Source organism: Hemiscyllium ocellatum, chromosome 28 (assembly GCF_020745735.1).
Source record: "Hemiscyllium ocellatum isolate sHemOce1 chromosome 28, sHemOce1.pat.X.cur, whole genome shotgun sequence".
Classification (NCBI taxonomy): Eukaryota; Metazoa; Chordata; class Chondrichthyes; order Orectolobiformes; family Hemiscylliidae; genus Hemiscyllium; species Hemiscyllium ocellatum.
In genome coordinates this window covers 43,339,583-43,357,594 of record NC_083428.1, presented here as the reverse complement: position 1 = coordinate 43,357,594, position 18,012 = coordinate 43,339,583, and the positions used below count along the sequence as shown (strand labels likewise).

The 18,012-nt window shown below is 41.9% G+C and overlaps 1 protein-coding gene across 1 annotated transcript in view; it reads right to left on the bottom strand.

The window, feature by feature from the left end:
• The window catches only part of LOC132829030 (procathepsin L-like), a 28,702-nt gene extending 13,412 nt beyond the window's left edge, over positions 1-15,290 (bottom strand). Inside the window, exons 1-6 of the mRNA XM_060846302.1 lie at positions 15,208-15,290; positions 12,391-12,474; positions 10,564-10,705; positions 9,210-9,332; positions 946-1,134; positions 37-255 (exon numbers count right to left, since the gene is read on the bottom strand). Coding sequence (XP_060702285.1) covers positions 37-255; positions 946-1,134; positions 9,210-9,332; positions 10,564-10,695 — 663 coding nt within the window. The 5' untranslated portion in view covers positions 10,696-10,705; positions 12,391-12,474; positions 15,208-15,290. The remainder of the gene's footprint in view (positions 1-36; positions 256-945; positions 1,135-9,209; positions 9,333-10,563; positions 10,706-12,390; positions 12,475-15,207) is intronic.
• Positions 15,291-18,012: the final 2,722 nt, after the last annotated feature.

Sequence of the window (18,012 nt, the reverse complement as noted above, 5' to 3'; positions counted from 1 at the left end):
CAGGCTAAATTTGAAACACATTTAAAAGGGAGTTACCCTTGCTTCGTATGGGTAGGTTCGAGCTGAGTTGATGCCTTTGTTTTCTCTCACATATCGAAAGGCACTTGACATCCATCCACCATTGCATCCACGGCTTCGCTTGTCACAATCAACCAGGTTCTGCTCACTCAGAGAAACCAGTCTTCCATGTTTCTTTGCCCACTGTCCTTCGATGGCCCCAGTTGCACTGAAAGCCCAGCATGAACCACATCTTCCCTGGTAATGAGAGAAATTCAATCACATTAAATTATCCTGATGTAAAAATAAAACCCTGTTTCCATCTCCTTTCAGGTGGAGTACAGTTTCACACGGATGCTATGAGTCCATCTGTTTGATGAGGTTTCGTAGAATCAGTGAGTATCTGTGTGCCCAGGTTTGGAGGGCACTGCTTGGACTCTTGTTTCTTGGAGCAACAGAATAATTTTATAAGAGAGATGAGGAATTGAGTGAGGGACACAGTAATTGACCTCTGCTTGTGACCCAGGTTTAAATGCAACTCTGATATTAGTGTCTGTGTGGACCATGAGAATCATTTGTGAAATTTGACAACCTGAACCAATTCTTTAATAAGTCTCAAACTAAGGGGAAAGAACAAACAAACATTAACATCAAACTAGGAATCTGACTCCCAGATATGAAGGATGCTGCTTTGGAAACTGGAGATGTTGGACTGGTTCAGGATTCGATGTTCTCCTGAGAGTGAAATTAAACCACATTGTTGGTGAAGAATAAACAGGGCATTGCAGAACCGAATGTGTGCAGTTAATGGCACCCTGCAATGATGCATTTCAGGGAAATAGGATCTAAAGCTAAAGCTCATGTTTTTGCTTGGGTGCTAGCAGGTTCATCACAACCTTGCTCACAATTTGATATTCATAGTTCACAAACACAAGAAGTTATTGTTACCTGGCTTTTCACTGCCGTAACCCAACCATTTCTACGCCAGTCAACAGTTGCTTTTTTCAAATCCTCATCACTTTCTTCAAATTCTTCATCATCTTCAATATCATCTTCTCCATCAACTTCCTCTTCAGTCGAGTTATCAGCTTCATCTTGGCGGAATCCATTCATGAGTTCATTAAACTCTTTATCGGTCTAGAAAGTCAAACATATGAAAGCTCATTAATGAAGGGAGTAACTGTGAATGGATGTTGTGCAAGAGGAAAGTTGGAAGGCACCATTTTGAACTTGGATCTGATGTCTCACTTTTCAATTTATTTTGCTTCCGCCATTAAATTTGCTTTGCATTCATCTTTCAGTGATTTTTATCAGGACTCTACACTACCATTGATCCAAATGATTCCTTTTAGTATTTACTGAGGGAAGTCAAGGTCAGGGGAGATTAATGTAGCTGTCAGCACTATCCCATAATTTTGAAATTGTCTTTTGGTTTGGTGCAGATGAACCTATCCTATGTTTTATAATTGGAAAGTGCAGGAAACATATGGGTTGTGCCCCAGCCTATTTATTGGCTGTTTGACCAGAGCAAATAGAACAAAACGAGATGTGAAAGGACAGTCTAATTTGCTGGAAACATACATTGGCAAGGGAGGGGAGATTCTTTGTTACAAATCATTAACCATATCACACACCATTCAGTGAAGTAAGTTTGCATTCTGTTTGAGGGTCAGAAATGTCACGCTGAAATTCATGGAATAAAGTAAAGTCAAATGGGAGGGCACACAGGCGGTGCAATGGCACAGTGGTGAGCACTGCTGCCCTACAATGCCAGAGACCCGGGTTCAATTCCTGCCTCAGGCAACTGTCTGCGTGGAGTTTGCACATTCTCCCTGTGTCTGTCTGGGTTTCCTCCCACAGTGCGAAAATGTGCAATTTAGGTGAATGGGCCGTTCTAAATTGCTTGTAGTGTTAGGTGTCTGGGTGGGTTGGTCTGGACTTGTTGGGCTGAAGGGCTTGTTTCCACACTGTAAGTAATCTAAGTAAAATCTGAATTGGCTCAGATTATTTCAAAACTGATTAGAAATGTAATTCTAAACCAGTCTTCACTGACACAGTTTATAACTCCACATGCTCAGAAATGTATGTGATCAGTATCTTTTACCTGTATCAAATTTCTACATGTGAGGCCAGGATGTATACATCATGCAGAATTCCAATGGCATCTTCCGAGAAACGCCAGGATGCACGCAGAATAGAAGCGGGCGATTGAGACAAATATCAGAGAAGGAGAGAAGGAGGGAGGGAATGGGGAGAAAGAGAGGAAGGATGGAGTAGGGGAGAGTGTGGGGGAAGAATGAAAGGGGAGAGTGGGTGAAAGCAAAGGGGTGGAGAGGGCAAGTGAGAGAGTGAGGGAGAATGGGGAACAAGTGACAGGGAGCGATTGCAAAAGAGGCAGGGAGGGAGAGACTGGGGTGTCAGTAGGGTAAGGAGTGTCAGAAGGAGAGAAGGGAAGGTAGGGAGTGTGGGGTGGGATGGATCAAGTGAGAAAATGTTGAGGGGAGGATGGGAGTGGAGGAGAGTGTGTGGCAGGGAGGTACTGTGTGGGGGAGTTAGGGAAAGGGGAGAGGATGGAGGGGAGAAGTGAGCAAGAGTGAGTGAAGGATTGGGGTGGAAATGGGACAAAGAGTGTGGTAACAAGCAAAGGGAGAGGGAGTAGGGAATGGAAGGAGGAACGAGTGAGCAGGAGAGATGAGAAGAGGGAGAGGGTGAGGGAGATTGCGGGGTGCGCATGGGGCAGGGAGTAATTGGGGACGGAGTAGGGAGGTAAGGAGGGTGGAAGTGATCTAAACTGGGGGTTGATGGGGATGAACTGGAAAAAGTAAAGGTGGGAATAGGGAGATGGTGGAAGGAATGATGGAGGGAGGGAATGAGTGAATGATGAGGGAGACAGTGGTGGGGTGAGGGGATCATTGAAAGAAGGAAGTGGGGAGTGGAATGAGGGAGGACAGGGAAGAGGGAGGATGCTGGTAGCAAGAGCAGAGAGTGGACAGTGATGGGTTTCATGTCAACCACCATCTTTCTCTCCCTTCCCCTCACTCCCCCTTCCCCATTCCCCTCACTGCCCCCTTCCCCATTCCCCATCACATTCCCCCCTCCCCTTTCTCTCACAGTCTCCTTCTCCTCATAGCCCCCTCTCCCATCCCCTCACAGCTCCCTCTCCCTTTCCCCAACTCAGACCCCTCTCCCCTTCCCCAACTCAGACCCCTCTCCCCTTCCCCATCACAGGTCCCTCTCCCGTTCTCCCTTCCTCTCACAGCTCACCCTTTCTTACCCTTTCTGCTCTCCTTTCCTCCCATCACAGGCCCTCTCTCACTCCTAACTTAGCCCACTGCTCTCTTATGACTGTCTGTCTCTGACAGGTAACCCTGCCAAGTTCAAGGCCTTGTTCCCCTGTATTCATTGGTTACCATGCCGATTTGATTGCAGCCAATTTACAAGTTGACAACAAATCCTTGTTAAGTAAGCATGCATGGTTCTGGTAAACATGTAATTCTGAATTTTGAGCAAGACTACAATGCATATGCGCGTGGTGTCATAGACAAGTCCTAACTCTATGGGCAGCAATATTCCATTGAGAAAGAAAGGCTAATGATGGAGGTTAGGCATGGCAGCAAATTGAAGAAAAACTTGTAAAATGTGAATGGTTGACCGAAACAAATACAAAGAAGTATATTAGAATATGAGCGAGAACTAATGAGAAAACAAATTCAGAAAATAGACAGCTGAAGTTTCCAAAAGCATCAAATAAGGAAAAGTGTTTCTAAAATAAGCATTGGTCCCAAGAGGGTGTGACTGGGGAGATAGGGAGTAGGCAGAGACTTTGAATGAGTATATGCTGTCTCTCTTAACAGTGGACAATAAAAGTAGATAAGAATGAGGAGTGGGAGTAGGCAATTCAGCCTCTCAAGGCAACTTCGCTATTTAATACAATCAAGGCTGATCTCATCAAGGCTTCAATTCCACTTTCCTGCCAGCTCTCCATAACCCTTCAACCCCATTATTAATTCAATCGCTATCTATTTCTGTAAATTTATGTATTGTCCCACATCCACTGCACTGTGAGGCAGTGATTTCTACAGATTTACTGATAGGACAGACTTATCGGACCGGGGATTTGTGACCAGCAGTAAATGTCGATACTCTCAACAGTGTGCCACAGGGATCAGCACTGGGTCCATTACTTTTTGTCATTTACATTGGATGTGAATGTAGGAGGTATGTTCAGTAAATTTGCAGATGACACCAAAATTGCAGGCGTAGTAGACAGTGAAGAAGATTATCTCAGAGTACAATGGGACCTTGATCAGCTAGGCGAATGGGCTGAGGAGTGGTCAAGGAATTTAATTTAGATCACTGAGAAGTGCTGCACTTTGGAAAAGCAGATCAGGGCAGGACTTATGGATTTCATGGTAAGGTCTTGGGGAGTATTGCCAAACAAAGCAGGTTTATAGTTAATTGAAAGTGAAGTTGCAGGTAGACAGAGTAGTGAGGAAGGGTGTGCTTGCCTTCATTGGTCAGTGCATTAAGTATAGAAATTGGGAAGTCATGTTGTGGCTCTACAGGACATTGTTTAGGCCACATGTGGAATACTGCATTCATTTCTGGTCTCCCTGCTGTAAGAAAGATGTGAAACTTGAAAGGGTTCAGAAAAAATTTATAAGGATGTTCCAGGGTTGGCGGGTTTCAGCTCGAGGGGGAGGCTGAATAAGGTGGGGCTGTTTTCCATTGAGTGTTGGGGTCTTTGGAGTGACCTTATAAAATCGCGGGGATTATGGATAAGATGAATAGCAAAGGTCTTTTTCCCAGGCTAGGGGAGTCCAGGCTAGAAGACATAGGTTTGGAGTGAGAGGGGCAAGATTTAAAAAGGACCTAAAGGGCAACTTTTTCATGCAGAGGATGGTAAATGGAATCAGCTGCCAGAGGAGGTGGTGAAGGCTGGTACAATTAAAGCATTTATAAGGCATCTGGATAGGTACATGAATAGGAAGGGTTTAGAGGGATATATGGAAATTCTGGCAAATAGGACTGGATTAATTTGGGATATCTGATTGGCATGGATGAGTTGGACCAAAGGCTGTGTTTCCATGTTGTACATTTCTGTGACTCCAGGTAAAAAAAATCCCAAATGTAGTAGAAAATCTAGAGACAAGGGGAGAAAATTTAAAATAAATCACTGGGCAGGATTTTGCTGAACAGTGGCAGTAGTGGGAGTGGTGGTGCCAAGGGTTGGAAGGTAGATCTCAATCCCTGAAGAAAGGTTGGCATTGAGCTGAACGGCCAGTGGCTACATTGAAAGTGAGTGGGATATTGGTTCTCATTGGAAGGAAATGTTTCTCTCTGTTCTTCAACAACAACAGCACCAAAACTGCAGGAAAATCTTCAAAGGAGACTCGATGGGACCCTGGACCCAGATACTTTGGGTAGAGTAAGAGGGAGTCAGTCTTGATGTACAAGTGTATAAAGGAAGGATTGGTATCATATTCTGAGGGAATATCTCAATGGACTAAGAGTACTGTCCAGATCAAATTCCTCTTCCTCTCATTTTAAAAACAAAAAATAAAATAAAAGAAGCCCAGTTCCTCCTGCTTGCCTACATCAAGCAGATTATGGTGTGGACAAGTTAATAATGGAGTCAAGAGAAGTGCTGGAAAAGCAGGTCAGGCAGCATCTGAGGGACAGGAAAATTCCTGATGAAGGGCTTTTGCCTGAAACATCGATTTTTCTGCTCCTCAGATGCTGCCTGACCTTCTGTGCTTTTCCAGCACCACTCTAATCTTGACTCTGATCTCCAGGATCTGCAGTCCTCACTTTCACCTAATAATGGAGTCAGTTGAGCTCCTATCTGGCTCATTTGATGATAATTATTTATTTTCATGTGACCTAAATTAATAATCTGCCCACAGCTTATATTTTGGGGGTTAATTCAGGGGAGTTGTAGGTTGGGTATCATCCTTTTTTAAAACCCATATCTTCACCAAAATCTCATTCTAACTGATTTTCAATTGATTAATATCCAACCTACTATTACTAGAAATACATACGGAAAACTAATGCAGCACAAGGGTTGATAAGTCCCCTGGGACAAACAGTCTCTGTGCTGGGGTCTTTTCCAAGAAGTGGATGCAAGAATGTCGGATACATTTCCTGTAATTTTCCAAGATTTCCTAGCTACTATAAGAAGCTCAACAGACTGGAAAACCAAAAATGCGAAACTTCTATTCAAAGGAGTGAGATGGAAAGCAGGAAACTATTGGTTAGTTTGGCGAATACCTATCATTGGTGAAAGTCTAGAATCCATTCAAAAATGTATTGTAGGAGGGCATTTAGGAAATCACGTTATAGTCTGGCAGGCACAACATGGTTGTTTTGAAAGTGAAATAATGTTTGACAAATTCACCAATGCTTTTGAGGGTATAACAAACAGAGTAGATAAAGGGCAACCAGTTGATGCAGTGTATTTGTATTTTAAAATGCAATTGATAAGATCCTTCATAAAAAGGATTACTTACAATTGGAGAGCTCGTGGCATTACAATAATATGTTTCAAAAGGTATTTGGATAACTAACAAGAGGTAAGAGAGTTGGGATTAAAAGGTCCTTTCCAGGGTGAAAAACTGCAATTAATGGAATGCCACAGGGATCTTTGCCAGAACCTCAAATATGGATGATCTCAATTAACAACTTGGATGAAGTGATTGGCTATAATGCAACCAAATTACAAGCATTGGGATGAAGAGCAAGTTGTGAGGCAAATATAACGTTCTCACGGAAACAGAAATTGCTGCAGGTCTGGCAGTTTCTGTGCAGATAAATTAGAATGGATGCTTCGGGTCGAGTGATGTGAGGAAGGGTCACTCGACCTGAAATGTTAGCTCTAATTTCTTTCCACAGATGTTGCCAGATCTGCTGAACTTTTCCAGCAATTTCTCTTTTCATTTCTGATTTATAGCATCCGCAGTTCTTTCTGTTTTTAATGTAGTGTCCTCCTCTAATGTGAGTTTGAGGCAGGAGATATTAAATTTGACAGCAGGCTGGTAAATGGGTATTCTTGCCTCCTTCCTGCCTGGGTCACCATTAAGTCCAGAATGGGAATGCTGTGGTTGGCATTCCTGCCCTACAACTAATATTGGACCTGAAAGTGGACAATTAATGCCCAGGAACTCACCATGTGGTACACCCAAAAAAAAATCCTGTTGGGATTGCTTTCAATCATTTAAGGGCTGTTCCCATGGTGTCAGACACTCATAGCACAAACAGGAGGCCCAATGTTGGGAAGGAGAGATGAAGTGGTGGGAAAAGGGAGAGGAAACTGAGAGCCAAACCCTGCTCCTTGCTCCCATCCCAACACTGCTCACATGAGCCACACCCAATAATATTTCTTCAGGAGACACTCTCCTGTGACCCGGCACCCTCACCAAACCAGAGGCTTTGCTATAGGTGCATTCCTAGCTACCAGTCTCACGGGGGTGGGATGATCATCCACTGTGGGGATCCACAGTCTCGAAGGAAGGCCCGTTGCTTCTCAATTCAACCTTTGCAAAGATCAGTGGTACAAAGCTTTCTGCCAATTCTAAAGCTCATGGGCGATTCCCTTGATGCCGACATTAAGTTCAGGCCAAAGATATTTCATAGGGATAACAATGGATTAAGAGATTAAGGAAAAGTTTGACAGCTAGAATATAACACGGGAAAAATGTGAATTTATCCACTTTGGCAAGGCAACTAAAAGAGCAGAATATTATTTAAATAGATAAAAAAAATAATGTGTGCAACACAACAGCAGGAAAAGGAGAAGACATTTTGACGCCTCAAGTTTGCTGCCCCAGTCAATATTATCATGGCTGATCCAATAATGGTTCTGTTCCATTTTTCTGAATACACTACATAACTCTTGTTCATCAAAGCTGATGCCCAGTTTTGAAGAAACTAAATGATCCAGCTCCCACTCCTTCCATGACGGGTATTCTCATTCTTCAAAATATGATCCCCATTCCAGATTTCCCCACAAACATAGGCCACCTCCCAGGATCCAACAGTCAAGTTCCCTCTTATGCTGCAAAAAGATGACCTCTCGTTCTTCTAACCTCCAGTGGGTAGAGAATTCCAAGTATACCAAATTTACAGGGTTTCCTGTGGTACAGAAACATTTGTGTGCCTTTGCACATGAATTTCATAAGTGAGCATGTAGGCACAGCAAGTTAACAGGAAGACAAAAGGAATATTTGCCTTTATCACAAGGGAACTATAGCACAAAAATAGGGAGGTCTTGCTGCAATTGTACAGTGCACCTATACAGAGATCATGTACAGAGCACTGTATGAATAGCTTTGATTTCAGTCTTTAAGGAGGGATAGTTGGAAGCAGTTTTGGAGAAAGTTCATGAGAATAATTCCTGGTAGAAGGAGTTATCATAAGAGAAAAGGTTTAGAGGCTAGGGGCTCTATTACTGAAGGTGAGGTGAATAAATGCTGATCTTACTGAAAAATGAGATTGTGAGGAGGTTGGCAGGGCGATAGTGAGAGGATGTTGGCAGGGCAATAGTGAGAGGATGTTTTCCTTGATGTTTAGAAGTTTAGAACCAGAGCTCGGATATAATGGGAATACCTATGTTAATGAGATGATGATGTATAAGATGATGCATTGCTGACATCAACAGTCACAAGCTATTGAAAAACTGAGGACAGGGGAATGGAACAACTGAGCAGGAATACAGATTGCAAGATCCCATACTTTACTATGTCAGGAAAAAAGATAGTGGAATTCCTGTGGTTTTTGTTAGATAAGGCAGAGTCAGAGATACAACAGACTCAGAGAAAGGACAGTCTAGTCTAAGGAGGAGTTTCTACAATGCAGAATACAACTCAATACAGAGGTGTATCCAAAGTGTGAGTGCCACCCATAGAATATCCCGTCATGGAAGGAGTGGGAGCTGGAATTTTCTTCTCCAGAGAGCAATGGAGGCTGGAATCATTGGATATATTCAAGTTTGAGAGGGTCAGATTTTTGATCAACAAGAGAGTTCAGAGCTATGAAAGCATGAAGTGGGGAAGAAAGAATCAGAAAAGTGACGTTTCACAATCAGATCAGTCATTGATTGCATAGACTGATAAAGTCAGCTTGAGGGATTAAAGGCCAACTCCAGTACCTGTTTCTTATTATAACCTTATACCAGCATCTAATAGATCCCAGATGAAATATCTTGTACACACCAGATCTCCAAACTGGTTCATTTCCACAGTAAATGTGTGTTTTCCCATCGAGTACTCCTGGTTGTGTTGTTTGATGTATCTCATGTTGTCCTCCCATATCATTCTCCTGTAGCTCTCTTCATCCTGAACAATGATATTAAGTCAATCAAGCTCCAGCATTTTTTATTCATAAAATTATACAATAACTTTAAAAGTCCCCATGCCAAACCTGAAATATTATTTTGCAGTCGGTGTCTATCTTCCCAACTAGATCTGAAAAGTAGCATTCAATCCTTTCCCTTTCCCTCCTCTCCCTTACAGAGAGCAAAATCCATTTAATTTCCCACTTTGAGACAGTGACACTAAAAGTGAAGAAAGAATAAACAGCTGATTGAGAGGGTTTGGTTTAATGGCTCCCTTGGTGATAGGTTTGAAGGTGGATGACAAAATGATCTAACAGGCAACATGTCCTCATGCTGAAAATGTGTTGCTGGAAAAGCGCAGCATGTCCTCATGCCCTAACTCAAGCATAATGACCCCAACTGTGATGACGACATATTTATTGAAGCAATTGAGGACAATTCCAATTCATATACACTTTGGAATCTTATCTCCTTATTACAGGAGTAGCCCACTCCAAGTTACCAGTCCAGAAGATTGACAATGGGCAGAGAGCTATCTTTGATTAACTGGCCACTTGGACTAATCAGAGGCCTCTTCCAATGGATCACCCTCCAAGTTGTCCTCCTGCCTCTCAAACATTAACCTCAGCTTGCCCAGCCTGAACATTTACCAAGATCCAATGCATCACAGCAGGGCACCTCATGTCCTTGCTACATGACCAGCAGTGGCCATCGCTCCAGTGCCAATCGCCAATTGTCTGATAGTTCTCTCAGATGGAACTTCCAGTTCTAGTGGGACAGAAATCCCACCTGCAGTATACTAACAGCTAGTTGGCCACCAAATCACTGATATTTTCAGAGTAGGAAAATGAAAACTATTTTTGTCCTGGATGGCCTCGCTATCTCCAGCTTTTGAACGAGGGATGTGGGTCAGGTGGGGAATACAATGCCTCTTCTAAAATCAGTCCAATGTCTCTGTTCATGTAAAAAAGTTCTGAAGTAAGAAACAGAGGATTGGATAATAGAGGATAATATTGGATAATATGTATGCTTCACAGATTAGATATTTTACTCCTCTACCTTATTTTGGATGTGTTCCATTCCATTTATCTGTTTCAGCCAACAGAGACCTGTCCTGTTGCACTTTATCTCGAACTAAGAATTTTCAATAACTTAGACTATAGAATCCCTACCTCTTCTGAGTGAGCTGAACATTTGGAATAGATTTTGTATCAGGACAAATTCTCTTTTACCTCAGTGTACTGCTTCTCATACTCTGATTTCCAATTCTTCCAATCTTCGTCCAGTGTTGAATTGAGTGTGCTACCTGAGGCTACAGCCAGAGTAGACAATACTACACAGCCCAGAAACAGGACGAACTTCATGATGGACAACCTAATGGAGCAAAACCAATGGGTTTAGACAGGGAATGGACAATGTTCCAATTTCTGAAAAATTAAGTTTGCTAAATTATTTGGCTAAACGGACAATACATATACAATCTCCACAATAAAATGCTGTCATCACTTGCATTTTATCTTCCTTAAACAGATAAAATACCTCATTGCCATAGTCTTTGAATTAGAACCTTAATGCCATTAAATCTATGTAATGAATTTTGTTTAAAATGTTTCACTAAATATTGGAAAGAACAAGTTATAAGGAAAGATGTGGACTGAATATAAATTGTCCTCTTGTTGGCATTCCTTGATTCACAGTACCATGTCTGCATCAGTTCATCAAATATCTGTGCAATGTTGATGTTACTGAGTTAATACTTCAAGTGAACATTGTTCCTTTAGAGGATATAGATGGAGAATTAACAATTAAAAACAAGGACATGGTTGGAACATTGAACAGGTACTTTGTGTCTAACACTACAAAAACTGGAAAAAACATCTTATGTATACTTGACAATAAAAGATGAAAGTCAAGGAAGAACGCAAAACCATTGTAATGACTCGTAACAGGTATAGGGAGAGCTTTTTGAATGAAATGCTGGCAAGTACATCCTACACACTGAAAAGAAGTGCCTGTGGAAATCATAGACACATTCCCTAGGTTCAGGAAAAATTCAAGCAGTTTGGGGAGACACTGATTTAGGACCCCTATTCAAAAGAGGAGGGAGATAGAAAACATTAAATTATAAGATCGTTAGTCTAATATCTGAGAGGGAAAACCAGTAATAAATCATGTAAAAGCAGAATACTGTAGATGCTGAAAATCTGAAACAAACACAGAATGCTGGAGAAACTCGGCAGGTCTGGCAGCATCTGTGGAGAGAAAACAGTTAATGTTTTGATAATTGACAATACTGTCAATTAGTATCAGGGTCATTGAAATCCTAATGAAGGCCTTACGCTCGAAATGTCGACACTCCTGTTCCTTGGATGCTGCCTAACTGGCTATGCTTTTCTAGCACCACACTCTTCGACTCATTGAAATCCCTTGTTGTTATCAATCCATTTTTTAAAAATTCAATGCCCTATTTGTTTTTATTATTCCTTCATGGGCCTTAAGCATCACTGGCAAGAGCAATGTCTTTTACCCATCCCTAAGTGGTGTTGCGTTTCCTCCTTCCGTTCAATTCATGTCGTATAAGGACATCAAAAGTGTTGTTCAGGACAGTTACAGAATTTTGATCCACTGACAATAAAAGAAAGCTCCAAATCAAAACGACATGTGGCAATGAGTGGGATAAATCTGTATGAGTAAAAAATGAGGTCTGCAGATGCTGGAGATCACAGCTGAAAATGTGTTGCTGGTCAAAGCACAGCAGGACAGGCAGCATCTCAGGAATAGAGAATTCGACATTTCGAGCATAAGCCCTTCATCAGGAATGAGAGAGAGTAGCCAAGCAGGCTAAGATAAAAGGTAGGGAGGAGGGACTTGGGGGAGGGGCGATGGAGGTGGGATAGGTGGAAGGAGGTCAAGGTGAGGGTGATAGGCCGGAGTGGGGTGGGGGCGGAGAGGTCAGGAAGAAGATTGCAGGTTAGGAGGGCGGTGCTGAGTTGAGGGAACCGACTGAGACAAGGTGGGGGGAGGGGAAATGAGGAAACTGGAGAAATCTGAATTCATACCTTGTGGTTGGAGGGTTCCCAGGCGGAAGATGAGGCGCTCCTCCTCCAGCCGTCGTGTTGTTGTGTTCCGTATGACTCTTGTTCCTTTGGGTGGTGGAGATCACCAGTTTAAATTTGTCTCCATGTTTTTTTCCTAAACTCCTTTCCAAAACTATTAGGTATCTGCAGACATCATCTCTTGCTGATCCTTTTGCTCTCTCCATATGGGTTTTATTTTTTCTCCTGCTGACAGCTGTGTCTACTTTTCCCAAGTAAACACAGCTCCTTCAACTTGCCTTTTACCTTTGTCATCATTTCTAAAACAAACTTATAATTTTTAATTGCCAATCCTGATTTCTCTGCAGCACATCTTAATAACGTCTTCAATGTTTGATTCCTCACAGTTCATAACTGTGATCAGCTCCCCTGTTTCATTGCAGACATTTGTTAATCCATTTAAATAGAATTTTGTATGTCACTTTACACACAGCTATCTCTTTAGACTCCTGCTGTACAACATTAGTTACTCTCTTGCCATCAATGTCCTCTTGGAATTTCTGCTCTCTCTTTCTTATTCTGTTTCCATTACGGCTGCATTTCCTGTTGAGCTTTCCATCACCAATCTTTGTAACTTTAACGTAGATGGTTTGGAGAAAGCAAGGAATAGAAGCATTTGGTTAATTGAAGTTGTTCAATCATTTAAAAAAACTTGGGCTTAAACTCCACTTTCTTAGTGTCTGCTCATATCCCTACTTCCCTGAGAAATCTAAGCAATCTGTTCATCCAAGCCTCAAACAAATTCAGCAGGGGATTAAATTAGAGACCGAGGACATAGTAATGAGAGGTGACAAAATCCAGCTTTAATAGACGAACTACAGTCTGAGAACAAATATTAAAACAGCATATGGAAGAGGAGAAACTTATTTGTGTTTTCAAACAGATTAAATTATTTTCCCAAAATACTCTGTCCGGATGTACACACATATTGTACAATGAGCCCATTTCATTTTATTTAATTATCAAACCTCTGGGCACATAATACCAAATAATCACAGCCTTTTGAATGTAGTAATTTCTCTTCATTTAACCAACTGCTCACTCTGAGACAGTGCCCTCATGCTTTCCCTGACCAGTGGAAACATTCTCTCAACATCGATCTTCTTAATTCCCTTCTCAATGCTAGAGAACACAGACTCTTTTTGCTCGGTCTATTGAAGGACAAGCAACTTATTCCATAAACTTCCTGATTTTCTGTTCACTTTCTGCATTCCTTTCATGAGAACAGCCAAGTTTTCTGGTGTGTAAATGTTTGCAAGTTTCAGATCTTTAGAAACATTCTGCATTTCTTTGTTTATGGCCTAAGTGAATACCTTCACAATTTGAACAGTGACCTCAGGAGAAACTACTTTAGACAGACAGTGTTTAAAATGTGGAACAGACAGCTGCAGGAAACAGTTAAGATGACAAGCAGAGATGGAATTGAGGGTAAATTAGATAAGCAGATGAGGGAAAGAGGAAGAGAAGAACAAGCTGATGGGGTGAGATAATGAGAAGTGGGTGAAGGTTCATTGGACCATAAAAACTAGCATGGACCTATTGGGCGGAAGAGTCTGTTTTAATGCTATGAATCTATTGTAATAACTTGCAAGTTTCACATGACCAAAACATAGAACATAGAACTGTGCGGCACAGTACAGGCCCTTCAGCCCTTGATGTTGTTCCTACTCTAAGATCAAACTAACCAACATGCCCTTCATTGTACTATCTTCCATGTGCCTATCTGAGAGTCACTTAAGTGAGCCTAATGTATCTGACTCTACCACCACTGCTGGCAGTGCATTCCATGCAACCACCACCCTCTGAGTGAAGAACCCACCTCTGATATCTCCCCTAAACCCTCCTCCAATTATCTTAAAATTATGCCCCCCTCATGATAGACCACATAGTCCATCACTGAGTTTCCCCACTTCCTATTTGTTACAAACATGCAGTTCTGTTTGATGGACAATGACCTTTAACCTTGCTTTCTATGTTGAGAAATAAATGCTCTAATGATTTAATCCTCCAAATACTCACACCCACCAGTTTATAGTGTTCTCTATTGACCAGAAGCTGGACTGGAGCAGCCAGACTAGCACAATGGGTCCAGATACAGGGCAGAAGCTGGATATTCTGAGATAAGCCTCCCACTCCGGACCCTTCACAAACTCCCCAAAACCAATAGACTTCAAGTCAGGAGTGTGATGGAATAATCCCCACTCTCCTGAAAGGTGCAGCCACTTAACACAGCTCCATCCAGCACAGAGCCATTCACACAATAGAGGCTCCTGCTACTAGACTTCATTTTTCCTACAACATCCACTGCCCTGCAGTTACAGTATGTACCATCTGCAGGATGAGCTGTAGATGGTCACAAAGTTATTCTTTGTGCCTCCACCACTGAGGGGCTAAGAGCTGCAGTGCACAATCCCCATGTCCATACACACCTCCCAGCCACACACCACCTCAACCTGGTCATATATTGCTGCTCTCCTGTCAGTGTCATTGTCTCATGAAGCCCATTGTGGGAGCACCTTCATCACCAGGATTGCAGCAGTTTCGGAAGAAGGTCCTTCACAAGGCAGCTGGGGCCATGCAGAGCTCAAATATTAAAACAAAGACCAAAAGAGGGGCAGCGCATTAAGCTGATGATCTGAAACAGATTAAATCACTTTACCAAAGTACTCTTGTTTTATCTGGACATGCGCACAGAATGGGCACTGAGTCCACCCCATTTCACCCAATTAATCAATCAAGATCAAAAGGAATGAGACAGAAACCTCAGTTCAGCATACTCACCTTGGAGTTATCCCCCGAGTGCAGTTCCACCAAACCCCAAGGGCACTTGTACATTATATAGACACAGTCTAGGTGGGCCCATCTTTTCAGAACTGTGGCAACATCAGTAATTGAGAAATGGAAGAAATGATTGCGAGTTGAAGTGGGATGATTTTGTGTGTCTTCCAGAATATTGCTTAAGAATCAATTTCCTCTTTTAGAAAATGGCAAAGAAATAATGCCCCTGAAATGTAATTCCCTTGGAAGTATTATCACCATTTTAAAAAGTTTTTGTGTAAATTGCACTCCAGCTCCATGAAGTTGCCAGAGATTTAAGAGTTACTGATGGATCATAACATGTCCACTGATCTTGTTGTGTTCCCAACATGTTGTGCATTATGGTGTTATTAACATCTTAAATATAAATAAACTGACTGTATTTGAGCTGTGGCTAGCTCACTGCAGGAATGTGCACTGCCCAGTTTTAGAGGCACGGATGTTTCCTGCATAATTAAATCCTCCTTTTGTTCATGTTTTTGGTGGGTTTTTTTTATTGTCAGTAGAAATAACATCAACACTGGGAATGTTTTGTGAACAAGTGCCAGTATCAACAGAATTATCATGGACTAGGATTCAAGTAATCATATCTATCCTCTTTCAACATTTACAAGGCCCCCACTGACAACACTGGAGCAGGATGAGGGCAACACGCTTGCTCCAATGTCAGTGAAATCCTGCCTGATCTGTGAACTAATTCCCTCTACCACTCTCTGCATTCTAACACTTAATACTGTTGCATAACAAAATCTAACATTCTGAAGTTCACAGTTAAAAGTGCTCTGTACCATTAATTTTTGGCACAGTTTTTGCCAACAAACTATCTGTTTGTTACTCTATGCTTTTGTCTACAGCTAAAGTTGTGTCATCAGTAAACTTTAGTTATTGTGGCTTTATCTCCAATCGTATTAAGTTGCTAATAAATTAGGTGAGCAGTGAAGAGTCCAATGCAGGTCTTTGTAGGATACCGCATCCTCTTAATAAGCATATCTTCGCAGTATACTTAACAGTCTCCTGCCACTCAGACAATTTCCAAACCAGCTACTTCTATAACTTAATTTCAGGTCCATGGGTTTTAACAGACTCTAATGAGGAACTACTCTCACCCTTTTCTCCAAAGTGCTACATTCAACTTCTTTCCACCTCAAAGTTTTGGTCTCCACTTCTGTGTCACCCAAACTAACATGTTTGCTTTTTCCATCCTCTTGCTTCTGCACATAATTCCTTATTCCTTATCTCCAGTTGCTCTTGTTTCAGAGATCGACTTCCCATCCTTTGCATTGCCAATCACATTAGGAACAGCAGGGACGACACCCCTAACCCAGGCAATTGCCTACCTAATGTCTTTTGGATCTTGCTACCAAATATGTGATGGATTTTGTTGGTGGATCTTTGTAAAAAAAAAAAATCGATATTTGGAATCTTTAGTTCTTTTTTTAATCAGTGGAAAACTTTGAAGTTTAACTTTACATTTGGGAAGTTCCAGTGTTCAAGAGGTCAGGAAATCCTGGCTGAGATAAAATTTCATTTGTTATTAACTCAACCTGGCCAAAAAAAAGGAAGTAACAAATTTGGGTAAGTACATTTCTCAAGCTTTGTTAAGAGCAACTGATTTCCAACTGAGTTATGAAAATCTGACCTTGTGGCTAACAATGTGATTTTGGCACCAACAGATTTCGAGATATCAGGTATTGAACCCTTGTTATAATTTGTCATTTGTTGTGTACTTCTTAAAAATCTGATAAATCCCAATATTATCCTGCCTTCATGATCCAGTCAAAGAACCCAGACAGTGCTCCAGACACACATAAATGACTCTTCACTCACAGTCAGTCATGCCCTCCAATGCAATATGGTATTCCACCCCAATATGTTGAGTTGTTTCCTTCCACAATTATTGGCCCCTCTTCAGCACAACTTACTGTTTTCAACTTCCACAATCAACTTACCCAGTCCTGAACACAGTGGTGCCCACAGCTGACTCCCTTAACGTTCATTAAACTGACTCTTAGGACTGGCTATAGCCAATACTCCCTGACCATCTCAGAAAGACTGCCTTCCAGAAATCCAAAAAGGTTACATCCACTGCTTCTCCTTTATCTATCCTGCTTAACTCATTATCTGTCAAAGGCATGGCTATTTATCTGAAGTGTGTTTGATATGTTAGCTGGTGGCAAATGCTGTAGGTCTAACACTGATGTGGTACAGTGCAGTACAGCAACATGTCCATCCCCTTCTCTGATCACGACTGACAACCGTGTCAAGTTGCCTGGCTTTGTGTCTATGCTAGGAATGAGCCTTTATGTTTAATGAAGGAAGCAAAGCACGAAAGTGCAAGGCAAGGCCGTGATCCTGTGAACATTGACATAGATGCAAAGGGAACAAGCACAAAGAAGACAAACAATGAGTGCTGAAGTGTTTCCTACTCTGATATATGAGATAGGCACCTGCCCCTGTGTGCCAAGCAGTCAGGCAGTAACATTACAATGCCCTCTAAAGTGCAGCATTGAAGTGGAGAACTGTATTCCAACTTAGCCCTGAAATGGGCCTAGATGATGTGATGAGGCTGCTGCTCATCTCTGTGCATGGAGGTGCAGGCAGTCACTGCGTGTGAAGTACACCCTGAGATGTTGAGGACTGCTGGTCAAGATGGAGGCCTGGAGGAGTGTGCAGTGAGTTAGAGTTGCCAGGTTTCCACTCTGATCTTCAGGTCTGGAATTTTTACTATCTCATCTTTTCCTTTCTCTCAGCAAAATTGGAGAATAGCAA